The 26,247-nt window shown below is 47.0% G+C and overlaps 1 protein-coding gene across 10 annotated transcripts in view; it reads right to left on the bottom strand.

The window, feature by feature from the left end:
* Positions 1 to 5,286: 5,286 nt before the first annotated feature.
* The window catches only part of LOC311596979 (intestinal-type alkaline phosphatase), a 33,497-nt gene continuing 12,536 nt past the window's right edge, over positions 5,287 to 26,247 (bottom strand). Inside the window, exons 3-14 of one of the 10 annotated variants that reach the window (XM_084780944.1) lie at positions 23,662 to 23,831; positions 17,163 to 17,246; positions 8,744 to 8,860; positions 8,513 to 8,628; positions 8,153 to 8,327; positions 7,903 to 8,075; positions 7,582 to 7,716; positions 7,428 to 7,500; positions 7,170 to 7,304; positions 6,904 to 7,095; positions 6,576 to 6,689; positions 5,287 to 6,489 (exon numbers count right to left, since the gene is read on the bottom strand). In XM_084780944.1, coding sequence (XP_084637070.1) covers positions 6,113 to 6,489; positions 6,576 to 6,689; positions 6,904 to 7,095; positions 7,170 to 7,304; positions 7,428 to 7,500; positions 7,582 to 7,716; positions 7,903 to 8,075; positions 8,153 to 8,327; positions 8,513 to 8,628; positions 8,744 to 8,860; positions 17,163 to 17,246; positions 23,662 to 23,722 — 1,752 coding nt within the window. In that variant the 5' untranslated portion in view covers positions 23,723 to 23,831 and the 3' untranslated portion in view covers positions 5,287 to 6,112. Of the gene's footprint in view, positions 6,490 to 6,575; positions 6,690 to 6,903; positions 7,096 to 7,169; positions 7,305 to 7,427; positions 7,501 to 7,581; positions 7,717 to 7,902; positions 8,076 to 8,152; positions 8,328 to 8,512; positions 8,629 to 8,743; positions 8,861 to 8,945; positions 10,360 to 17,162; positions 17,305 to 23,661; positions 23,832 to 26,247 lie in introns of those variants that run through there. The other 9 variants (XM_084780945.1, XM_084780946.1, XM_084780948.1 and 6 more) reach the window with 9 other exon arrangements.

Here is a 26,247-nt window from a genome sequence, read left to right as displayed (position 1 = left end):
AAACAACCAAGACAAGTCAACCCCTCCCCCAAAATGCAGTCTGGAAGATATCTGAGTCAATAAAGTGCTTACTTTGCATGCAGGAAGACCCAAATTTGATTCCCATAACCCATGTAAAAAGTACATTGGTGGCCAGGTGTGGTGGCACATGCCTTTAATCCCAGCACTCGGGAAGCAGAGGCAGATGGATTGATATGAGTTCAAGGCCAGCCTGGTCTACAAAGCAAGTCCAGGATAGCCGAGGCCTCACAGAGAACCCCTGTCTTGAAAAACAAAACAAAACAAAACAAACAAAGTACATTGGTGTACACATGTGATGCCAGCTCTGGGAGGTGGAGCCAGGAGGATCCCTGGGACCACTGGCTGGCCAGTCTAGCCTACAGATTCAATAAGAGACTCTGTCTCTCAAAACAATAAGTAACAAAAACCAAACCCCAAGCCCCAAAATGTGAATGACTTCTGAGGAAAAATATATCTAAAATTCTTCTCTGGTCTCCATATGCACGTGCACACACATTTAATTGCACACACAAGTGCACCACAGCAACATGCACTCAAGTACACACACACACACACACACACACACACACACACACACACACACACACGAGAGAGAGAGAGAGAGAGAGAGAGAGAGAGAGAGAGAGAGAGAGAGAGAGAGAATATCAGTGCTCCATACTGGAAACCTTCACCTTTCACTTGGGTCCCTGTATGAAGTCACAGGGGTCCCAGAGGAAAACAAAGGGTGCCTCAAACCAGGGTGGACCCAGTGGCTCTTCAAGTCTGGTGTGTCTACCTAAGTGGATTTATGGATTATATCATCCAGCTTTAACCAGACTAATCCTCCAGGGTGGCCAAGTTACTTACAAGATCCCTGCCAGGAAACTGCAAATAGTCCTGGTGAGCCAAAAAGAGAAGAGGCCAGCAGATGCTCCCACACATGCTTGTCGGCACCAGGTCCCACATGTGAGAAGAGTGCGGGACAGCAGACACTGGGAAAGCATTTGAGGGCTGGAGACATGGCTCAGCAGAAGATGGTGCTTGTCACACCCTAGATGATCTGAGTTCAATCCCCCAGATCCACATAGTGGAGGGGGAGAACCAACTCCCTGAAAGTTGTTCTCTGACCCTCTGACCTACAACACACACACACACACACACACACACACACACACACACACACATCAAAACAAAAAAAAAAACCCCTTATTTTTAGGTTCAAGGTCTGAAGCCTTACCAGTTGAGCTATCCAGGCATTTTTTAAAAAGCAAACAATTTTTGAAGTACTGTTTGAAACACCCCGCTCCCATCACTGCTAGTAGAGCCTCAGCCCTGGGTGTCTTGTGCCTTGAGATATTCATCAACGACAGCATAAAATCCTCATGGTTCACCAGACATTTAAAAACAGCCTTCAGAATATGAAGACAAACCCCTGCAATATTTTCCCCAACGATGTTTAAAGCTATCTGCTTCTCAGCCTAGTACTTTTGATATTTCCCTAAGCAATGATAAATATTTGGAAAGCTTTTGTAAAGTTTCTTACATAATAGCATAAGACAAAAGAAAAAAAAAAAAACACCTAGCACCAGGCAAACACTTTTTCTTTCTGCTGCAGTAAAAATGGCAGAAACAATGAACAGTAAATGATCTGTCGACAAACCGAAAGGCATATCTTTGTCAGCAAATACTCCTGAAAGATGTGGGGGGAACACTGCCGTTGATTGGAAGGAATGAGTATTAGAGAAAATTACCCAGTGTGGGAGGCTTGCTATCCAGTTGACTGAAAGTACAGATGTTTCTTAGCTCAAGGTATCTGCTGGATTCTTTTCCCCATCACGAAGCACACAAACCACTTTGTGTGTGTGTGTGTGTGTGTGTGTGTGTGTGTGTGTGTGTGTGTGTGTGTGAACCACTAAAGGCAAGATACAGCAGGGAAGATATATTGCCACAGTAAATGCCTTGTTGAATAAAAGCAACGGCCTATGGGGAACATGGTAAAAGTTACACTGATGGACGAGCCACCTGGAAAGGATTTTTCAAAAGGATTCTGGGTAAACAGTCAGGGTTGAGTGCCTGCAAAACTCACCCACCCACTCTCCAGTCCCTACTTTAAACCAGCACTGCAGGCAGAAGTCTGGGCACATATCGATGTATGAGGTGTGGAGTAAGTTTATAAAAACAAGATTGTCCTGTTAGAGCAAAATCTTTGTGAGTCCTTGGTAAGGAGCTGGGGTGTGGTTTCAAAGGCTTTCTAGACGAGAGAGAATGAGTCAGGAATAATTGTGGCAAAGTCCTAGAGAGGGATGTCATGCGTCTTCCCCATCCCTTTTCTGCCATATCGCCACTTCTGATGACACAGTCTCACTATGCTGCCCTAGCTAATCTAGGATTCCTGAGCTCAAGAAGTCCTCCTGCCTCAGCCTCCTCAGTAGCTGGACCCCCCTGGCTGCCTTCCTCCTCTCCTCCCCCCTTCTCCCCCTGTCCCTCCCTCTCCTGTTTCTTCTTCTTTTTCCTCTTCTTCCTACCTTTCTTCCTTCCTCTCCTCTTCCTCCTCCTTTTCTTTCTTTCTTTCTTTTTTTTTTTTTTTTTTTTTGGTTTTTTGAGACAGAGTTTCTCTGTGTAACCTTGGCCTCACTTTGTAGACCAGGCTGGCCTAGAACTCACAGCGATCCGCCTGCCTCTGCCTCCCGAGTGCTGGGATTAAAGGCGTGCGCCACCACTGCCCGGCTTCCTTCCTCCTTTTCTTTTGCCTCTTTTTTTTTTTTTTTTTGAAACAGTGTCTCACTATATAGTCCAGGCTGGCTTATGTAGCCCAACCTAATCTTTGAACCTGTGGCTATCCTCCTGCCTCAGCCTCCCCAAGACCTGGAAATTACAAGGCCATACCACCACACCTGGCTCTTATTCAAGATTCGTGTGTTGACATTTATTAGGGCAACACAAGCTGTCTGTTTAGGCACTTGGTGAAAAGCTTGAAAAAATAATAATAAATGCGCTTTCCCTGCTTTTAGTGAGGATGTCCTCTTGTTGAAAAAGTAATAAGGGCCTGTCTTTGGATCTTGAATAATGTCTCATAGTGAAGAAAGGGAGCTTGACAACAGATTTGAAAAGGATTTTTTTTTTTTGCATTGGTGTAGGTACCTGTGAAAGCATTCATAGTGGCCTCCTCTAGTACGCTCCACCTTCTGATCCCAGAACTCACAGGCACCAAGCGCCAGAGATCCTCTTGGCTTCGTTCTCCATGGTGCTGGGGTTGTAGAGAGCTGTGAGAGCATGTCTGAATTGTCAGCTGGGTGCTAGGATCTGAACTCTGGTCCTCATGGTTGAGAAGCAAGTGCTCTCACCACCAGCTACTAGTCCAGTTCCCAAAAAAAACCTTTTCACAAAAGCTTGATTCTGTGGCCAAGTGATGTATTTTTTTTTTTTTTAAGTTAAATTATTGTTGGGCAGTGGTGGCTGACACCTTTAACCTCAGCACTTGGGAGGCAGAGGCAGGTGGGTCAATGTGAGTTCGAGGCCAGCCTGGTCTACAGAATGAGTTCCAGGACAGCCAAGGCTACACAGAGAAACCCTGTCTTAAAAAACATAAATAAATAAATAATCCCCCCCAGTGTGTGTGTGTGTGTGTGTGTGTGTGTGTGTGTGTGTGTGTGCGCGCGCGCGCGCGCGTGCATGTGCACACATGATCAGAAGAAAACATTGGAGCTCTCCTTTTCCCTATATGTGGATTCTGAGGATCGAACTTGAGCTTCTGGCCAATAAACAGGCTCCTTTCCCTGCTGAGCCGTCTTGTTGGTTGCCCAGCAATATGTGAGTAATAAAACCCTCACACCCACACCTTGAAGGTTATAAGTAGAGACCAGTCTAATCTGCTCTTTGACATGTAGGTATAATCTACATGTACCATAAAATTCTTCCCCTTAAAGCACACAACTTAGTGGTTTTCAGACTGTCCACAAAGCTGAACACCTATTAGCCAACATCTAATTCCAGAATAAGCTGGTTTTTTAAAAAACTGTGAGTTTTAAAATGAAGAGGTCTTTGGGTTTTGAGCAAATTTATAAAACATAAACGTGTAATGCCGCCCCATTGTGTTGAAAGAGCAACTAATTGACACCCAGGAAGCCAGAAATACATCAGCTGGGGCCGAACAAAAGCCCTGCAGAATTGGTGGATGGAATTTAAAAACCAGTATGATGGTTCTGGAAGCTCCACTAACGACGCCTTCTTCCATTCGGCTCCCATATTTTCATGACAGCCACTAAAATCTAGAATTGAAATAAACTACTCCAAGAGCCAGGACTTCAAGTTGGTGTTTCACAGTGTTAAATCAAGACTTTAGCAAATAAGGAAACATATTCAATCTTCCTAATATTACTAGTGGGAGCAAAGTGTGTTTTTGTGCCTTTATAAATGTAAAAATAAATTTGTAATGTTGCAGAATTTACTAGGGACCACAGATGGTTCCACCTTTATGTAAGTCTTTCAAATGCTATCATTGGGCAGGTTGGGAGGTTGCAGACCATGACTGGACGGGGGTGGTGCTCCATCAAGTTCCCAGTGCAAGTCAGAGATGATTAGGGTCTGCGCCTCACCTCCAGCTGACCAACTCTTAGATCTACCCCCTCCTTCACCCTGACAAAACAGAAAAGAAAAGATTGCATGTTTCCGGCAATAGCCAAAGTACGACACCCTGAGCCAGGGCTGGTCTGATTCCTATTCAAAGGCTTGTGACCCCAGCACTATAGACTCCAAAGCTCTTCCTCTCCTTCGACTTCCTGCCCTCGGTTTACATCCTTCATCCCAACTGCGCTCTCCGACCCTGTCATTCTAACCCCGCGGATGGCTGCCTCAGGGCCTTTGCACTGCTGTTCTGTGTTGTTCAGGCCTTCACTCTGTTCAGAATTCTTGCTCAGCTGGCTGGCTCTCCTGGGCCTGATCTCCATCATTACCCACCCCTCCCCACCTGAACCCTGTGTTCCAGACACTTCGGGCTTTCCTTCTGCAAGGAACCTACTAGAATGCTGGAAATGTGGCTCACTTATGATCCCAGCATTTGGGAGACTGCAGCAAGAGGATTGCTGCATATTTGAGGCCAGCTTCAGCTACAGAGTTTCAGGAGGAAGAGGAGGAGGAAAGGGAGGAGGAGCAGGAGGAGCAGGAGGAGGAGGAGGGGGAGGAGAAGAAATTGCTAGAGGATGGGCACGTGGCTCAGCAGTGGAGCACTTTCCTAGCAGTCACTGGGCTCTAGTGTTGAGCTGAAGAAAAAGAAAATGAGTATTGGCGTTGCATTGCACAACACTTTATTATTGGCTTGTCTCTCCCAGCCTAGACCTTGGAAGGAAGGGACTTTCCTTAGTTCAGACGTTTAGGCGCAGCCTGAGATGACCTGGGAGTGAGGTGGGGGTGCAGCTCCTTGGATTTCCTAGCTGGGTGATAGGCATGAGAGGGCTGAGTGATTCCAGAATCTTCTCTCTGTAGATTGGTATGGCTGGGCCCATGAAGGGTTCTGAGTGTGGAGCTGGTCCAGTAAGGGTGGGGAAGGACTATGCCAAAGGCCGGCTGGGGGACCCCGGACGGCAGCCTTCTTGCCAGCATAATGGCCTGAGGAGTGATGGGAGGGCAGCCTCTCTCTGGGTTCTCTTGTGCCCTTGTCCTGGGTACCCCAGAGCCTGTATGCATCCAAGCTTGTTTGAGAGAGTACCAATGGGTGGGTGCACGTTTGGTCCTCCACAAATTATTGTTGGAGCCCTCTCTTTTGTAGGGGCTGGTGGTGAGATAAAGAAAAGAGAGTCCAGACTGCCCCAAGGGGGGACAGGGCCAAGGGTGTCGTGCTGCCTCAGGAAGGAGGAGCTCTGAGCTCTGTGGGGTCTGAGGCTGGCTGCTAGTTCAGAGGTGATTGTCCTCTTGTGGTTGCTTGGGCAGCAACCCTAGGCAAGGCTAGGGGTTGAGGCCGCTGGCAGAAAGAGAGAGGGCCCTAAGGTAGATAGGGCTTACCGCCAGAATGCAGGGAGCACTAGGTAAGGGTGCAGCCAGGGGAGGGGACCGTGAGAAGTTAGTGGGAGGTCAGGGTGGGTGAGACCTGGTGGGTGGAGCCTGGATGAGCTGGAGTTTAGGACTCTGCTGTGGTCCCTAGTAGCAGCATCAGGGTTCCGGCCAGCAGCGTCAAGGCCAGCGGGCTGGTGGCTGAGCCCAGGCTACCAGCGCTGCTCTGGGCAGGGGTGGTGGTCTGGCGGGTTGTCGTGGTGCTTTTTATGGTGGGGAGGCCGGGGGTGGTGACGCCGCTTTGGCCGACAGGGGGCGCCAGGCCGCAGTCGGTGTAGGGCTCCAGGCAGCCTGCGAAGGCCATGACGTGCGCGATGTAGTTCTGCTCTTGCACTCCGTGAAGCAGGTGCGCCTGCGGGCCACGCGCGAATATAGCCACGTCCTCCCCCCCGTGGGTCTCCGACTTCACTGGCACAGCCGCCTGCTGCCGGTACGAGGGGTCATCTGGAGGGACAAGATGTTCAGGGAGAGGATCTCTGACCTGAGTGCCCTCTGCCCGACCCTCAGGCGAGCCACTCGGCGGCACTCACTGCTATCAGCGGCAGTGACGTTGGGTCTTTCGCCAGTACCAACGTAGCCTGGGCCGTTGCCATACAGGATGGAGGTGTAAGCCTTGCCGTCCAGAGCCAAGAGGGGGGCCAGCCCTGCATGGAGGAAAAGAGACACCTTGTTCTCCCAACGACTGGTGCTTAGATGATTCCCCCACCTTTTTGCCTGGCCAGTGGGTTCAGTCGCCGCTAGATCCACACATGGCTAGGTGCCCTTTCTGTCCACTTAACAGATAGAGAAACTACGGTCCAGAGGAAGTTTTGTATGTAATTTGTGGAAAAAACACCTGCCACTGTCCCCCTGACCCACCGAAGATGGAGGTTCCTCGAAGCGTGTAACCACCAAAGGAGAAGACATGGGAGTGGTCAGCGGTGACGATGGTCAGCGTGTCCTGCTCACTGGTGAGTTGGCTAGCCTTCTCGATGGCTGAGTCAAACATCACCGCCTCAGTCAGCGCCAGATAGGCTGTGCCCAGATGGTGACCACGGTCGATTCGGCCCCCTGCAGGAAGCCAGTGAGCTTGAGCCTGTCCCCTGTCCATCATCCCCTCTTTTCATGGGAGCTGGGAGACTCACCCTCCACAAAGAGGTAGAAGCCTTTGGGGTTCCTGCTAAGCACTCTCAGGGCTGCCTCTGTCATGTCCTTCAGAGATGGGTCCATTAAGGGGTCTCGTTGGATCTCGAATTTTGTGTCTACAGGCTCAAAGAGGCCTGAGGGACAAAAACAAAAAAAATGATGGTGACCACCAAGCTTGGTAGTGGAGTCAGGGAGCACATACACACAGTGATCGCCATCTGAGAGGTGTACCAGTGCAGGAAGTGTGGGGCCATTACCCATGAGGTATGTCACTGATGGGTCCAGGGACTTCTGAATGAGTTCTTCACGGTTCCAAACATACTGAGATCCCTAGAGGGTCATAAACAACTGGTAAGGCCCACAGTCCTCCCCTGGTCTCTGCCGTGCCACTGATCTTGTACACCGCATCACCTGGTGCTGGGACAGCCATTCCTGCACCAGGTTCCGGCCGTCCAGCCTGGTTCCAGTCTCATTAACATCATTTGGATACTCGGGGTCTGGGGTTCCCGCAGGAAACATGTATTTTCGGCCCCCACCAAGGATCACCTGTGGTCAGAGAGGATCAAGGAAGGTGAACTCTCCTCCTCCTTTTCCAGCCAGTCCCCAGCTCCCCAATAGGTCTATGGGAACTACCCAGCCCTCAGAGATCCTGGAAGATCCAGGGGGCTCAGTCTACAGGATGCCTGGGACCACCCCCTCCTCCAACCTCTTCCCTGCCCTTTTAGTCCTCACATTAATGTCCATGTTGGAAATGAGCTGTGTAGCAATGTCTTTGCAGCCTTCCTTTAATGCTGAGGCAGGCATGTCGGCATCCCCATACCAGTTGCGGTTCACCGTGTGAACATACGTGCCCGCTGGAGAGGCGTGCTGCACCCTGGTGGTGGTCACCACTCCTACAGATTTTCCTGAAGATGGCGAAGGTCAGTGTGAGACGTCCTGTACACCAGGCTAGCCCCTGTCCCTGAGCCAGGCTCCAACTCACCTGCTTTCTTCGCACGGTACATCACAGAGAAGACCTCATTGCCAAATGTGGTGTTGCACTGGTCGAATCGTGCAGCCGCGCTCACACCGATGGTCTTGTAGTTGGTCTTGACCCCACACAGGTAGGCGGTGGCTGTGCTTGCACTGTCTGGGACCTGTCTGTCCACACTGTATGTCTGGGGACAGAGACACCCCCAACTGGGCTCACAGAAGACATTTATTTCTTTACCCAAGCCTGGGGCCTGCCCATTATGCCAGACCCTTAACTGGGCTCCAGGTCTCCTGGGCTCCCTCTGCCAGCCTTTACCTGGGTCCTTGTCAGCTTCTTCCCTGCATCCTAGAAATGTCACCCACCACTCACCTTGGACAGAGCCATATATGGCAAGCGGTCCATGGCTAGGGGTGTCTCAGGTCCTAGGCGACCATTCAACTGTCCCTTTAGGATCCGAGTAGCTGTCACTGTGGGCAACCCCATGCCTGAAGAAGCAGAATCTGGTCAGGACTGAACCATAGGCCTGCCCGGATCCGTGAGGGGGCCCTTGGGTGGCTGGAAAACCAGAGCCTCAGGGTGGCCCAGGCCTCACACACTTACCGTCCCCCAGGAAGATGATGAGGTTCTTGGCTGATGTCTGAATGGGCTGCAGCTTTTTGGCGACATCCAGGGCCTCCTTTGCCTTTTGGTTCCAGAAGGCTGGGTCCTCCTCCTCCGCTGGCCAAGGAAATAGCAGAGGTAGGGTCAGTGTGGAGGCCCGTGTGTGTGAACGGAGTGTACATTGATGAAGAGCCACCGTTACCTGGGATGAAGCTAAGTGACAGCTGTAGCCTGAGGCCCAGCAGCAGCAGCAGCAGCACCCAAGCTCCCTGCATGGCTAGGGCCGGTAGTGGGACTGCACTCGATGAAGAGTTGGGACACCAGGGTACCAACTAATGCCCAGTCTGCCTGGACTTAAATAGGGCAAGACTTTGCTCCTAAATGAACAACCCCTTGTCTGTCCCTCCCCTGGATCGAAGTAGCCGTCCAGGCCCCACCCCTGCCCTGTGACCTTAACTAAAGCCCTGATTGCTTCAGAGGAAAATGCCAGGGTGTGTCTAACCCAGCCTGGTCCAGGGGTCCTGACAGAGCAGGCTCCACGTGTGCCTTAGGTGTCCTCCCAGGTAGGGTAGCGTGGGAGGCTACGCAGCTACCCTGTGGGCAAGGAGCGTATGCCCAGTGCTGCCAGGCTGCCCACCTACCTCTTGCTCACCATGTCCTGTATAGACACATCACTCTTGCTCCTGAGAGGCAGGATGACTAGGCTCTCAGGTGCTAGAGGCAAGTGGGCCTTGACGGATGCAGCTTGGACGAGGGGCCATTGTTTGAACTTTTGGTACCAGGAGTCACAATGACAAAGGAGACAAAGCACACTGAACGCCCTGAATGCTGTCCAGTTGGCCTCTCATTATGCTCAGCCTGGACAAGTGCTTGGGATTTTTTTTTCTCTTTACTGTTTGTTTAAAATGGGGTTGCAGACACAGCTCTATCGTCCATGTTGAGAGAGACATCACACAGCAGCCACAGACAGGAGTAACCATGTGCTACGGTTTGGATACGGCTGGAGCTTTTCCTCCACAGATGCACATGTTGCAGGCTTGGTCCCTAGTGCGGTGATGAAGCTGGAAGGTGATGGGACACCTAAGAAGTGGAAGGCAGGGGCAGCTAGGCCATTTGGGGCTATAGTCTTAGAAGGGGTTATTGTAGATTTCATGAGATCTTACTTGAGGGGGGGTTATAATGAAAGACCAAGATTGGCCTCTCCTTCATTTCTGGCTCTCTTGGGAGCCAGCAGGATGCTACCCACCATGTGATTTAGTGAAGGGGGCCCTTATGGGATTCAAGCACATACAAGAGCCAGGGTGTTGGACTTTCAAACCTACTTAAAGAAATCTACTTTTTAAATTCAATCCTCACTACTATTGCTACATTGCTATTGCAACGGAAAATGGAATTATACCCCAAGTATCCTTGGGTGGATGAATGGGTAAGCAAACAAATGGTCCATTTAAGTAATTGAATATCATTAACCCAAAAAGGAAAAGGCATCTGCCAAGGGTAATTACAGAACTCAGGAGTTGGAGGCAGGAGGATCAGGAAGAAGTTCAAGCCAGTCATGGCTTCATAGTGAGTTAGCCAATAGGATGAGTCTGTTCCATCCTAGCATGCGGAGGCAGGAGGATCTCTGTAGGTTTGAGATCTGCCTGGTCTATATATTGAGTTCCAAGTCAGACAAGGCTACATAGTGAGTCTCAGTCTCTCTCTCTCTCTCTCTCTCTCTCTCTCTCTCTATATATATATATATATATATATATATATATATATATATGTATATATATATACACACATACATAGACACATATGTATGTCAACATATATGTATATATATAATATATTAATATAAATATCCAACATGAGAAAAGAGCAAGAAGGGTGATTGGGGTGACAGCTCAGTAGCAGAGTGCTTGCCTGGCACACATAAGGCCCCTGGGTTCAAACTCCTGTACCATGGGCAAAGCTACCATGACCATCACCAAAACAACCTCAAACCAAAATCAAAGCCAAGGGATTCCTGATTCACACTGCAGTGAGGTTGAACTGTTAGAAGATCGTGCTAAGTGTAATCCGCCTACCACAAAGGCACAGACCCTGCCTCCTTGCCCTTCTCGGGTACTACCAAGAGATGTAAAATTTTTTTTTACATATGTAAGAATGGTGAGGTGCTGGAGAGATGGCTCAGAGGTTAAGAGCATATTCCGTTCTTGCACAAGGTCCAAGTTCAGTTCTTGGCTGCCGCGTCAGGACGCTCACAGCCACCTGTAACTCTAGCTCTGAGGCATCTGTCGGCTTCCTTGGACACCGTACTCACACACGTGCATACCCATTCACTCACACACACGCATGTAGTTAAAAATAAAATAAGGGGATGGAGAGATGACTGGCTGGTTAAAAACACTGCCGGTTCTTCCAGTGGACCCAGACTAGCAGAAGGCCCTGCACACATGAGCATGCACACCCACACACCCACACACTGCACAGACATACACACCCATACATATAAAAATGGGTGGTGGTGTAAGAATATCTTTCTTAAAAAAGAAGTGTAAAAAGTTTCAGTTTAATCAAGTTCATGAAAACAAAAAAGATGCTGGGGGTGGGGGGTGGGGGGTGGTGGCGCACGCCTTTAATCCCAGCACTCGGGAGGCAGAGGCAGGTGGATCCCTGTGAGTTGGAGGTCAGCCTGGTCTACAGTGTGAGTCTGGGACAGCCAAGGCTACACAGAGAAACCTTGTCTCGAAAAACCAAACCAAACCAACCAACCAAACAAAAATTAAAAAAACAAAAACAAAAACAAACAAACCAAAAAACAAAGAAGGCTTTTGGGGGCTAGGGGATGGTAGAGATGGGGGGCTTTTGCCTAACAGATTTAGTGTCTCAGATCTTCAGCACGTCTGGCCATGTGCTGCTCAACCACGTGAGGTCCTTAACACTGCATCTGTAGAGCGGATCTCTAGAAGAGCCTGTGACCTCTAGGAGAACCTGTCTGCCGCCTCTCACCAGTGCTCTAGCCACGCCCTCTACTTCCTGTGTTGGCTTGCTGTGCTAGGAAAATGAATTTTTTTCAAGTTTATCAATAAATGATTTTATGGCCATACAATAATTACACATATTTATGGGTACAATGATAATTCAATCCATGGTACAATATTAAATGAGGAAATCAGAGTAATTAGAGTTTCCATCTCCTTAAATATGTCTTTGTACTAGGAGTGAATTCTTGGCTAAAGTTCAGGGGTGACTGTCTACAGCGCAAGCTCTTAATCAATTAATTAAAATAAAAAAACAAAAAACAAACAAACCAAGTTGTAGGTTAAAGGTTCATGACCTTGCCGTGGGTGCTCAGTCTGAAAGGCTTAGCTGTGACACACACCATTTTCTTTTAAACATTTTTAGCTTCCCCTTATCCTTCTCCTCCTCCACCACCACCACCACCACCATCATCATCATCATCATCGTCATCGTCATCGTCATATCTCTCCTGCTACCTTTATATAAAGTTCCATGGATTGAACTCAGGTCCCGAAGCTTGTGTGCCAAGCACCTTTACCTGCTGAGTCACCTTGCTGGGCTCTGTTCCCCTTTGAAATTGTAATGTTGGCACAGTTGTAGATTCCTGTTTATAGTTGTAAGAAATAAGATGAGCTGACCACCAGGGGCTAAGGGAAAGTGTGGGTGAACTTACCCTAGTTTCCCTCAGCGACACAATCCTCCGACACTGTTCTCATCTGTGGATTTGTGTGGGGATGTGATGCTCTGCTTAGCCCCCCCCTTCCTTCACTTTACGCATATTCACTTTTGTCTTTAGTTGTGTGTGTCTGTGTGAGGGTGTGCGCGTGTGAGTGCAGGGGCCTGTGTAGACCAGAGGGGGATGTGGGGTCCCTCTGAGTGTTCCACATGGTTTTAAGTCACCTAAACTGGGCACTGGGTACCACCGAGGCATCTCTCCAGGCCTCTTCCTCCATGCCTTTCCCACTTTCCTTCCTTCTTAATTCACTCAGCATTGTCTCTGTGCAGCCCAGACACCTGGAGCTTGTAATCTTGCCGCAGCCTCCTGAGCGCTGGGATTACAGGCGTGTTTCACCACAGCCAGCTTCTCCCCAGCTTTATCACCTGAGTGGGTTCATGTCTCTCTCACCACCACAGCCAAGTTCCCTCACATCTCTAAACCCACAAGAGCCTTCTGCAGCATTCACTGGATTCCCCTACCCTCTTCCTCTCTGTCCCTAACCCCTGCTCCACTAATCCAACCTCCTTGTTCTAAAATGTTGTCATTTCCCAGAAATCGTGTCAATGGAACAAAATCCTTCGCATCAGATTTTTCACTCAGTGTAATTCCTTGGAGTACCCCATCCCTCTGTGTGGCTGAGCAGTATGACCCTGGATGGATGGGATGCCTTGCCACTCTCAACCCTAAAGTGTATCTGCTCTTTTCAGCCTTTCTGGAAGACTAGAGGTGATTTGGTCAATAGTGGTGCTGTCATCTTCATATGGCCTTACCTGGGCACCTTTATCACGAGTGTAGTAGCTGAGCTCCGAGTCTCTGTAGGTTTCACCAGGAAACAAGTTTCCGGGTAGCTTGACTGCCATCATAGTGTTGGCCCTGGATGGAAAAGCTTCTGACCAGTACAAACACAACAAGTGCATGATGGGATGATGATGCATGGATACTCTGTAAGCGTCCAAATAACCCCTCAAGGGATGGAGACACACCAGCTGGGTTTTACTATATTTCCCAGGAGTAAGGGCCACTCAGGAGCAAGCGCCGGTTATAAACCACTGTAGCCGACTGGGAATAGAAAACCTACAACATGTTCCCACAATTTGTACCATTTTGTCTATTCTATGAGTTACAGAGTCCAATACTTTTTCTAGCATTTATTTATTCAGTAGTTCTTCATTTTTGGCTTATTGAGACAGGTAGTTTTGACTGGCCTTGTTGGCCTCTAACTCTTGACAGTCCATCTGTTTCAACCTCATGGGTGTTGAGGTTATAAGTACACACATTCAAAGCTGGCTCAACTTATATGTTTATTTATTTACTTACTTTGAGAGAAATGGTATCACATATCACACGCTGGTGTCAAATTTACTATGTGGCTGAAGATGACCTTGAACTTCTGAGCTTCCATACCTGCCCTCCCAAGTGCTAGCTTTATAGGTGTGTGCCACCATGTCAAGTTTACACAGAAATGGGGATTTGGCATGTTAGGCCAACACTACCAACTGAGCTACATACACAACACCTACTGATTCTTTGAGAAAGGGGCTCACATTGCACAAGCCTTGTGCTTGCGATACAGCCAAGGATGACTTTGAATTCTTGATCCTCCTGCCTCCACCTCCTAACTACTAAGATAAGGATGTGCCAGCACACTCTGCCTTATTTATATGTTTTTACTTTATTTATTTCTTTGTGTGTGTGTGTGTGTGTGTGGTGCTGGGGAATCCAACCTGGGACTTTGCACATGCTGGGCAAACACCCTGGGAGGAAGTGCCTATAACAGAGTTTTAAGGACACAGGGAGTCTGGCTTGTTTGTTGTCTTCCTTTGAGACAGGGTCTCCCTACATAGCTCTTACTGGCCTGGAACTTGCAATGTAGATCAGGCTGGCTTTGAACTTACAAAGACTTGTCTGCTTCTGTGTCTCCTTAGTGTGCACCCCCACACCTGACACCATTTATTTTTCTTTTGAATTTGGTCACGGCATTCTCGTTGCTATCATTAGCAGAAATAGCCAAAAGGTAAAGAGGCTTATTTTCGCTCGAGGCGTAAGGGATGCAAACCACCATGGCAGAGAAGTTGTGGCAGAGTTTGCAATGGTAGGAATGTGTGGTAGAGGCTCCTCACATTATGGCAGGCCAAGAAACAAACAAACAAAAAAAGACCTGAATCAGGCCTGGGCTATAAGCCTCAAGTCTCACTCCATGGCCTAGATCCATTCCATAGGCCCTAAGTTCCAAAGGTTCTACACTGTCCCCAGTCAGCATCATCAGCTGAGGACCAAGTGTTCAAACACTAGTTTAGGACTTGCTGACATAGCATGAAAAAACCTGCCTGCCTAGGCCCCCCAAAACCTAAAACAAATCAGAGGTGGGGGTACAGGAGATGTGGCTCAGTTGGTAGAGTACTTGCCCATCATGCAGGGAGCCCCTGGGTTTAAGCCCCCAACACCACACAAACCCTAGGTGTGCGTACCCGTATTCTAGAACTCAGGAAACATGGGAAGGAAGATCAGTTCCCAGGTCACCCTTGGCTACATTGGGAGTTTGATACCAGCCTGGGATACAGGATACAGGAAGTAAGATAGACAGACAAACAGAAAAGAAGAAATAAGGAAGGAAGGGAGGAAGAAAGTGGGAGGGAAAATCTACTAAAATATTTTCTTGGTATTTAATAACTTGTCTTTTAGATGTGTAACCCAGGCTGGAACTCGAGCCTCCTGTGTGCTGGGATCTGGCCTGCACCACATACCTGGCCTTAATGAATTCTTGCTCTGCCCACTTTGGGTTATTGGGTCTAAACCAATTGGTTTCTTGGGAAGCACCCTGGGACTTCTCTGTGGTCCCATGGCTCCATCTTAAAGTCATCAGGAAGTTGTCATAATTTTTTCTGAGGCTCTCCTCAAGAACAAAACATGTTAGGTTGATGGTTGCTTGGGAAATTACCATGTAAACAACCATCTGTGAATGCGGAAATTCAGTTATTTCTTCTGCGTATGCTTGAAGATAACAAACTACGGTGATAGTGCACCAGACTGTCAGATCTGTATGAATTTTGTCCAACTTTTGAGACACATATTAGTAACACACTTATGCAAATTAACTCACCAGGCTTATCATTACTTCCTCCTTGACAACTTTCCCATTTAATTCAATATATCAAGTAAGCCTAATTAGTTATTGTACTTTGTCATTGTTTGGGGGTTTTAAAAAAATGAGGTCTTGACTGGTGTGGTGGCACATAGCTTTAACCCTTGACAGAGGTAGGTGGATCTCTGTGAATTTGAGGCTAGCCTGGTCTACATATCGAATGCCAGACCAGCCAGGCAAAAAGGTAGACCCTCCCTAAAAAAAAAAAAAAAAAAAAAAAAAAAAAAAAAAAAAAGAAACAAGAAAGAAAGGAAAAGGAAAGGAAAGAAAAAAGAGAGGATTAGGCTTATTATGTGACCTAGACTGGTATCAAATTCATTGTGTAGCACAGGTTAGCCCTGAACTCAAACTCCTCCTACTTCAGCAACCTGCTGGGATCCGAGGAGTGTGCCCCATACCTAGCTTAGTCTAATTAGTTCACTTTTTCTTTTACCAAATAACAACCAGCCTGTGTTATTTGAGGCCAGCCTGTCTCAAAAGAGAAAACAAAACAAAAAAATGCTAACTCTGTACACTGCTATACTGGAGGCCAAGCCTTCAATATATTATCTTTTCAGCACCTATTATTTTATGTAGTAACAGAGTCTCATGTAACCCAGGCGGACCTTCAGCTTGATGTGTAGCCAACAAAGGATATCTTGGAATTTTTAATCCCTCTGCCTCCATCTCCTAAAGGCTGGGGTTACAGGCATGTAATATAATACAGCACTCAGTTTTATGCTATCCTGGGGATCAAGCCCAGGGTTTCCATGCATGCTAGCCATCAATTAAAGTATATTCCCAATGGATGGTGGTGGCCCATGCCACCTGAGTGGCAGAGGTAGGAAGATCTCTGAGAGTTCAAGGCCTGCCTGGTCTATAGAGTGAGTTCCAGGGCAGCCAGGACTATATCCTGTCTCAAAAACTAATACATACATACATACATACATACATACATACATACATACACACACACATACAATTAAAAATAAACTATATTCCTAGCCCTTGGGACACACTGTTGATCCAACTCGTTTGCTACCAGCCATTCTCCCACTTCTACCCCAAGCACCCAAACAAACAAACCAAGAATCCTAAATAGACACTCAGAGTCACTTACAACAATTGTTCTTTGAGTATGTGTGTGTGTGTGTGTGTTTATGCAAACACACGCACACGCATGCACATGCTCCTGGTACACATTGTGGTCAGAGGACAACTACTGTAGCCATTTTTTTCCCTTCAACGCGTGTGGGTTCCAGAGTCACACTCAGGTTGTCAGGCGTGGCAGCAACTGCCTCTACCCACTGAGCCATCCTCCCTGCCCAGTCTGTATGCTCTTGGCATATGACTTGATTTGAGGTAAAGAAATTTGAAAACCAGAAAACTTCAGAGGTTTTCTGAGTTTCCCTTCACAGATCTTGTGTTATTTAGTTTTCCATTGTTAAGACAAAATAGCTGAGAAAAAGACTACTACTGCTGCTGCTGCTGCTGCTGCTGCTGCTGCTGCTACTACTGTTGTTATTTGGGGCACACTCTCACTCTGCAGCTGGGGTAGGCTTGGAACTCACTGTGGAGTTTGGACTGGCCTCCAGTTCCTGTGTATCCTCCAGCTACATCCTCCCTGGGATTAGAAGTGTGAGCAGCCACCATTCCTAGCTGGCATAGTGGAGTAAAGCTGGTCTCCTCATGACAGCCATGAAGCACAAAGGAAAAGAGAGCAAGGATGGACCTGGGGCAGGATGCACCCCTCTCATGTACACCCCCCCCCCCCAGGACCCACCTCCTCCAGCTACATGGTGCCTACCACCTTCCAGTGAGTCCATCAAATTGTGAACCCATCAGTGGATCAATCTATTGATAAGACCTCATATATAGGTCCCGCCCACTGCCTTTTACCATTGCCACACTGGGGACCACACTGCTTTCAACTCAGGAAACCTGGAGAGACACTCAAGATACATAAATCACACCCACATCGTAGCAGTATGTTTCTATTTTCTGAGATAATATTTCCACAATAAGCACTTCTATCCTTCTGTTTGCTGTTACTGTAGTGGAATACTTGAAACTGTGCTATTTTCCTTTCGGTTTTTTTTTTAAGGTAATCTAGCCTTAAACTTATGATGTAGACCATGGTGACTTCTAACTTGTGGCAACCCTCTTGCCTCAACTTCCTGAGCACTAAGGCTACAGGTATGGGCCACTACACCTGGCACCTTGTTCACTTTTTTTTTGGTTTTTGAGACAGAGTTTCTCTGTATAGTCTTGGCTGTCCTAGACTCACTTTGTAGACCAGGCCTCGAACTCAGCAATCCGCCTGCCTCTGCCTCCAGAGTGCTGGGATTAAAGGCATGTGCCACTACACCCAGCTACCTTCTTCACTTTTAATTTTGTTCCTTTTGTTGTCTTTGAGATATAGGGCCTTACATCTCATGCTGTGCTCACTCTTGCAATCCTGCTGCCTCTGCCTCTCAGTGCTGGGATTATAGGCGTGCGCCACCACGCCTAGATCCCCCAACTATTTTATTAATGAATTCGATCTCACATTTACCAATTCTTTTTCTGCCTGCCATTGGGTTAGTGGTTTCGTAAACTCACCAATTTCTGCCAAGGAGTTCTGGAAAATTCTTCTCCAGTTGGAAGTTATTAAAAATTCACATTTCTAGAATACCTCATCCTTCCCGGCAACCTTTCAGAAGACACCGCTTGAAGGTTTTAATGCATGCAGAAAGCATCCAGAAAGACACAGAATAAAGTAATTGAGCCCAAGAAAACCAGTGATACAGAAAGATCTGATAGTTCCCAATGAAAGACACTCATTATTCTTCAGCCTACAAAATTTAACGCTGCAGCCAGGTGTGATTGTATCCCCGGCCCCTGGGAGGCAGATGCATGAGGATCATCAAGAGTTCAAGGCCAACCTAGACTGCATAGCAAGTTCCAGGTCAGCAGGGGCTACATCATGAATTCCTTTCTCAAAAAACATTAACAGAATTATGACTGTTGCCAGGTGCAATGGTGCATGCCTGTAATTCCAGCATTCAGGGAGGCAGAGGCAGGCGAATCGGTGTGAGTTTGAGGCCAGCCTGGTCTACAAAGCCAGTCCAGAACAGCCACGGCTACACAGAGAAACCCTGTCTTGAAAAACAGACAAAAAACAAAACAACACACACACACACACACACACACACACACACACACACAGAGAGAGAGAGAGAGAGAGAGAGAGGGCGTTATGACTCTCATACAAATTTGGATCATATCTTAATAATGCATTCAAAACATCATTCATATAAAAATTCATTTATATAAGTGCAAGTCTTTTGTACTCTTTTAGGGACTATCTGAAAAATCCCAAAATTCCTTGTAGACAAGGGGCCTGATGAGATGGCTCAGTGGGTAAAGGCACTTGCTGCCAAGCCTGACTAATCTGAGTTCAATCCCTGGGACCCACGTGAAGGCAGAGAGAACAGATTCCACAGAGTTGTCCTCTGACCTCTACACTTGTGCTGTATGAATGCATGCGTGCATGCATGTGCATACACACACGAATTAGAACAAGGGGGAAATTTTGATTTGGGGAAGTTTGCCAAATATATGAAAATTGTAAAGCACTTAGTTAACTAGGGCCATTTTGAAAGAACACTTATGAAGAAACCTTTAGAAGAGCACTCCAAGCCGGGTGTGGTGGCGCATGCCTTTAATACCAGGGCTCGGGAGGCAGAGGCAGGAGGATCTCTGTGAGTTCGAGGCCAGCCTGGTCTACCAAGCGAGTCCAGGACAGCCAAGGCTACACAGAGAAGCCATGTCTCAAAAAACCAAAAATAAAATAAAATAATTAATTAATTAAAGAAGAAGAAGAAGAAGAAGAAGAAGAAGAAGAAGAAGAAGAAGAAGAAGAAGAAGAAGAAGAAGAAGAGCACTCCAGGCATGGTGGCATAGCCCTGTGATCCCAGCACGAGAGAAGGGTAGAAATAGGAAGATATGAAGGAGTTCAGGGCTATTCTCAGCTAGTTTATCAAATTCAAAACCAGCCTAGGCTACACGATATTCTATTTCAAAAACAAAAGCCAGCCTGCTGTGGTGGTTCAGGCTTTTAATCCCAGCACTCCAGTGGCAGAGACAGAGGCAGGTAGATCTCTGTGCATTCAAGGACAGTCTGGTCTATATAATGAATTTCAGAACAGCCATTAAAAAGACCCTGTCTCAAAGGGGGTTAAAAAAAAGCATTACACACAAAATAATGTAACCTCAAATCTTAGATTTCAGCCATTAGAAGAACACTCCAAGCCAGAGGATGGAGTGAAATCTTAGATTTCAGCCTGGCATAGTGGCGTATACATTTAATCCCAGCAGGTAGAGGCAGGTAGATCTCTGTGAGTTCGAGGCCAGCCTGGTCTACAAAGTCAGTCTAGGACAGCCAAGGCTACACAAAGAAACCCTGTCTTGAAAAACAAAACAAAGCAAAGCAAAACAAAACAAAAAAGTCTTAGATTTCTAGGCTGACTGCTTAAAAGATTAAAAAACAAAACAAAACTGTCATAATTTCCTATTCTAAGGAGACCAAACAAGTGTGGTGGGACAGGCCCATAGTCCTAGCACTCAGGAGACTGGGGATGGATGTTAAGGAGCTTGAGACCAAGTGGGTTACATAGTAAGACCCTGTCTTGAAATATAAAAATAAAGCCACTCTGAAGGCAGAGGTAGGTGGATCTCTGTGAGTTCAAGGCCAGCCTGCTCTACTGAGAGAGTTCCAGGAAAGCCAAGACCACACAGAGAAACCCTGTCTCAAAAAAAAAAAAAAAAACCAAAAAACCAAAAACAAACAAACAAACAAACAAACCAATCAAATAAATTTATGAATTAAAAAATCAGTCTTATGGGAAAGACTAGAACATAGGGTGAACAACCCCTTTGGGTTATGTGTGTTTCTTTATCTGTCCTGTGTTTCCTCAGCTCTAGTCCCTCACAAGGCCCAAGCTAATCCATGAAGCCAAGACATATATGCAAGAGGGTAATACTGGCTGTAAGCGTAACTCAGCAGCTGGGTGCGGGCACACAGAAGGAAAGCATCTTGTGAATAGTGAGCTGCTGTCATCCAGTTGCTCCTCCCCTGCCTCCTGTGGCTGAGTCAGTAGCCTGTTCACTTGCTTGCTCAGCTTCTTCCTGATTTGAGCTGACATCCCAGTAAAGGATCTTGTCCCAGGCAGTTCATAATACACACTTGATGCTGTCCCAACTATTTGTAAGCCATCTATATAAACCACTAATGCTACTATTCTGCATTAAGGATTTAGGATTAAAACACAATTTCTAGCCTAGGACTGTGGATAAGCCAGTAGAGTACCCGCCAGGCAAGCACAGGGGTGTGGCGGTGTATCCTCACAACCCCAGCACTCAGGATACAGATGCCTGAGGATCAGAAGTTCCAGGCTGTCCCCTGCCACACAGAGAGTTTGAGGCCAGCTTGAGCTACGTGAGAAGCTATCTCAAAAAGGAATGCCGGGGCCGGAGAGATGGCTGAGTGGTTAAGAGCACTGGCTGCTCTTTCAGAGGTCCCGAGTTCAATTCCCGGCACCCACATGGCAGCTCACAACCATCTTAACAGCAATTCCAGAGGATCCGACCACATCTCACAGACATATATGCAGCTAAAACACCAATGCAAATAAATAAACTATTAAAAAAAATAAAAACTTAAAAAAAAAGGAATGCCATTTATTGTTTCTTGATACGTCTTTAGAGTCTATAGTTTCCCTTTTAAAGTGTGGCTCATGGGGCTGGAGAGATGGTTCAGAGGTTAAAAGCACTGGCTGCTTTCGCAAAGGTTCTGAGTTCAATTCCCAGCACCCACACAGTGGCTCACAACCATCTATAATGAGATCTGGTGGCCTCTTCTGGCACACAAGCATACATGTGCTGTACACATAATAAAGAAAAAAATCTTAAATATATCAAGTATACTCACTTCCCTCACATACAGAGCTGTTTCTTTTCTTGTTTTTAGCTTTGTGAAGCAGGCCTTCAGGAGACTTATGCCATATTATTAGAAATCACCCTCCCATGGGCCTAAAGAGATAGCAGTTAAGAGTTGGCACTGCTCCTGCAGAGGACCCAAGTTCCCAGTATCCACAGTTGGGAGGCCCACAACCACCTGTAACTCCAGCTCCAGGGGATCCGACACTCTGGGCTCCTCAGGCACCTGTACTCTTGTGTATGTACCCACAGACAACAACAACAACAACAACAAAAACAAATAATAATAATAATAATAACAACAACAACAGTGATAATGATTATGATGAAATAAATCTTGAAAAAAAGAAATCCCCCATCCTCTTTATTTCTTTCCTTTCTTTGGAGGGGTTTGAGGTCTAACTTGGGCTTGAAACTCACTACGTAGGTCAGGCTGGTCTCAAATGCAGCAATCCTCCTGTCCCTGTCTCCCAAATGGCCATAATTTTCAAATGTGGAAACAGAATGAATTTTTTTCTTTCTTTCTGTTTGTTTGTTTGTTCGTTGTTTTAGACAAGGTTTCTCTGTGTAGCCCTGACTGGCCTGGAACTCGTTCTGTAGACCAGGCTGGCCTCGAACTCACAGAGATCTGCTTGCCTCTGCAGGCGCCACTACTGCCTGGCACAGAATGAATTTCCTAACAAATCAAAATATATTGGTCTATTTTCCATATTATAAAAAACTAAAGGGGACAGGGAGATAGCTCAGCAGGTAGAGAAACTTTTGAGTTCAGTGACCTGAGTTTGATCTCTGAGATTTGTGGGGTGGAAAGAACCCAGACCTATAAAGATGACCTCTGGACAGCCAGGCAGTGGTGGCGCACGCCTTTAATCCCAGCACTCAGGAGACAGAGGCAGGTGGATTTTTGTAAGTTTGAGGCCAGCCTGATCTACAAAGTGAGTCCAGGACAGCCAAAGCTACACAGAGAAGCCCTGTCTTGAAAAACAAAAACAAAAAACAAACAAACAAACAAACAAACCAAAAGATGGCCTCTGGACTCCACGCATGTGCTATGGCCCTGAGGCATGCAAGCATGGATACACACACAAAACCGAAGACATGTAATAAAAAGTATAAATCTTAAACTTAAGCTTAATAATTGAGGTTTAGAATGTTATTTTTGAGATAAGACCTCAAACTCAAGGAAATTCTTCTGTCTCAGCTTCCTGAGTTTCAGGACTATAGGTGCACATGATGATGTCTGGCTAGGAATTTAACTTATTTGGAAATGGCCTAGATATCTAATTAATATGAACTTAAATTGGTATAACATAAAACATTTTTGAAACTACTTGCCCAAGCTGTCATAAAACTCCTCATCCTTCTGCCTCAGCACCCTGAATCCTGGGATTACAAGCATCTTTATCTTCCTGGTTTTGGAATTTTTTAAAATTAATTTTTATTTGTGTGTGAGAACATAAGCGTGCCCATAAAGTAACTTTTATTTGCCTGATTTAATTGTTGTCTGGGAGGCTTACTGTCTGTTTGCTAACCTAGGCCTAGTCCTGGAAGCTTCTAGGCTCCGTACAACCTCACTTAAGGCTAGAATGTTTTCAGCCTCTGAAACTTACTGCTGAATAAGCTCACTCTTTCTTGTCCTTTCTGAGCTCTGGCTGGTTCAACTCAGCTGTTCTGGCTCAAACTCCTCTCACAGTTGATTTATTTAATCTGGCTTCTCTCAGTTTCTCACCGAGTTGCTCTGCTTGGCCTCAAACTAACTCTAGCAATCTGTTGTAATCTTTTGGCTCCTTTTAATTCTGTGGCTTGTTCTGCCTTTACCTTTGTCTGGCTTGTTTTCTCTTCAACCTGTCTCTGTAAAACTCTCCTGGTAAAACTGCCTCTGGACTCCACAAGCTGAACTGCCATGAACTCCACTCCACTGCACTGGCTCTCAGCTCCCTGACTCAGCTGGACTGCCTGATCAGCACTGACTAGAACACAGAGACCTGCTTGCCTGTCTCCTGAGTGCTGGGATTAAAGGCGTCTACCGCCACGCCTGGACCTAAGCTTTTCTATACTCGGAAACTTGTTCTAAACCAGAGATCTACTTACCCCTGTCTCCAGGAATTAAAGGCGTGTCCATATTCCATCCAGAGTAGCCATGTGGCTGCATTAAAATTCCTCTGCATGCAGGTGCCCAAGGAGGCCAGATGAGGGTGTTAGAGTCCTTGGGAGCTGGAACTACAATTAGCTGTGAGCCCTCTGCTGTGATAGCCAGTTCTCTGTAAGAGTTATATTCCCTCTTAATCTCCTGCCACCACTGCTGCCCTGAAAGGGGTTTGAAGCTAAAAATGCCCAGGGGTGCCCTTTGCTGCCTCCTCCCCTGGCCCTTTCATCCCTTCCTAATGCTTTACTGATGAGAAACCCTGCCCAGATGGTGAAGACTGTAACTATCCGGGAGTGGTGGTGCATGCCTGTAACCCCAGCACTTGGGAAACAGGCAGGAGGAGCTGCTGCAAGTTCGAGGCCAGCCTGGGCTATATAGCAAGTTCCATGGCAGCCTGAGTTTCAGAGGTTGACTTTGTCTCAAGGGGAAAAAAAAAAAAAAGAGGAACTGCAGGAACTGGCTTCAAGAGGCTGGGGTTCACCTCAGTGTTCCAACAGAGGAGTAAAGAAGAGGCTCATGCCCTGTATGAACAAGACTTCAGTACGCAGCCTTCCTGCTCTGCTTCATCTCCCTATAAGCCAGTGGTTCTGGTCCCTATAACCCTGTGGGTCACGACTCCTTGGGGCTTGGATATCAGATATTTACATTACCATTCATAACAGTAGAAACCTTACAGTTATGAAGTAGTAGCGAAAATAATTTTATGATTGGGGGTCACCACAACATGAGGAACTGTATTAAGGGGTCACAGCATTAGGAAGGTTGAGAACCATTGCACACGCCTGCTTGCCATACTCCCGGAGCCCTCAAATTGAGACAATGGCCCCTCTCTCTTCTCAAGATGGACAACCCTTGAACAAGCCTGATTCGCCCCTGTCAGCTCCCAAGCCCTGAACATTGGCCTTTGAGAGGCAAGCCTCTGCCTCCAGTAACATGGTGAATACGTTTATAAATTGCTCATCCCATTTATATTCAGCTCATTTACTTGTTCTTAACAATTATGTCTAAATTGCTTCTGGAAATTTCATGGGGTATTGCACAGAGCCTGCAGGTGGCCCAGCTTCTGTCGCCCTGAGCACTGCTTCATGGTCACCCACAACCAGGACACAATGCATACAGTGTATCAACCGCCCACTGCCCATGACAGCCTTTCCTGTAGGCCGCCCCCCTCAGTCAGTCAGGCTGGGAAGGACAGAGGGGTGGCCTAGGCTCCTCCCTTGGTCACAGAAATGCATGGACAGGCCTGGCATGTGAGACATGCCACATCACAGGGATGGAAAGGTCACCACCACTCTGGCTAGGCTGAGGCCCACCCTCCCCCACCCCACTGTCTGCCTACCAGACCCCCATGTAAGGATTACCCACTCATGGAAGTAATGGAGCTGTACCTCTACCTGCGGCAGAATTGTTGCTGCCATACGATCGGGGGGGGGGGGGAGGTGGGCAAAGCGGGACTGTCACCAGTCATGTGACCCAGGCATGGAGATGTAGGCAGGAGCCTAGGTGGTTCCACATGGCTGGAGGGTATCCATAGACTTTGTGGATAAAGCATCCTTTGATCACTGCAGGTGACACACAGTGTATGCCTGCTCTCCAGCCCTGCCTAGGCACATGAAGAACATTCTCAGGGAAGCCTGGCTGATCGTGATGGAGGGTGACAGTGTGACTACAAAAGAGCACAAGAGACACCTTGGGACACCTGTCAAAATAGCTAACAACAGCAAGAGGACAGTAGCAACAACAAATTAGGGTGTGACAGAATCAAAATGAGCCACTCACGCCAGCCCTTGCAAATGTTTAAGTGCTGCAGGTCATAGGGGGAGGGGCCCAATGTGAGGTGGATCCTGGGACTCTGGCTTTGATATATTTGTCAGATCCTTTGGACTCTGGTGTGGCCAGTAAACATGATTAGAGGGTTATCTGTCACTTGGGTAGCTTTCCAGATTCTACTGCAAGGACTGTGGCGCCAACAACGCTCAGTAAGTTCTCTCTGAAGGGTGAAGCTGGATCAGAACCTTTCTACTGAGTGTCTGTCACTGTGGTAAAGAGTGTCCATGTTGTCCCTGGATAAACTCCTTAGGGGTAACTGAGACCCAGTTACAAAAGTTAAGAGACTATGCCAAATGTCTGGGTAACCAACATCTCGCCCAATACAATTCTCTATAGTTATTTTTAGGCCTGGGTTAATATTTAAAAAATGTTTATTCAAAATGAAATTTATTATTATTATTATTATTACTATTATTATTATCATTACTATTACTACTACTACAATTGCATGATCTGGTCTTGAACTTCTGCCTCTTGAGGGCTAGAATTAATGTCACCATGCCCAGCTAACTTGAAGTTATTATAATGTTAATAATACCACTTTGCATCTTCATTTCTAAAAACCTTGTTCTTTGTTCTAATTGTGGAGGCTAGCAATATTTGGGAGGCTGAGTTGGGAGGGCTGTCAAGAGTTCAAGGCCAGCCTAGGTGACACAGTGAGTTTCGGGTCAGCGTGGGCTACAGAGTGAGACCCTGTCTCA

The sequence above is a fragment of the Acomys minous genome (genome assembly GCF_964271855.1).
Source record: "Acomys minous genome assembly, chromosome: 4".
Classification (NCBI taxonomy): Eukaryota; Metazoa; Chordata; class Mammalia; order Rodentia; family Muridae; genus Acomys; species Acomys minous.
This window is presented reverse-complemented; position numbering and strand designations above follow the sequence as displayed.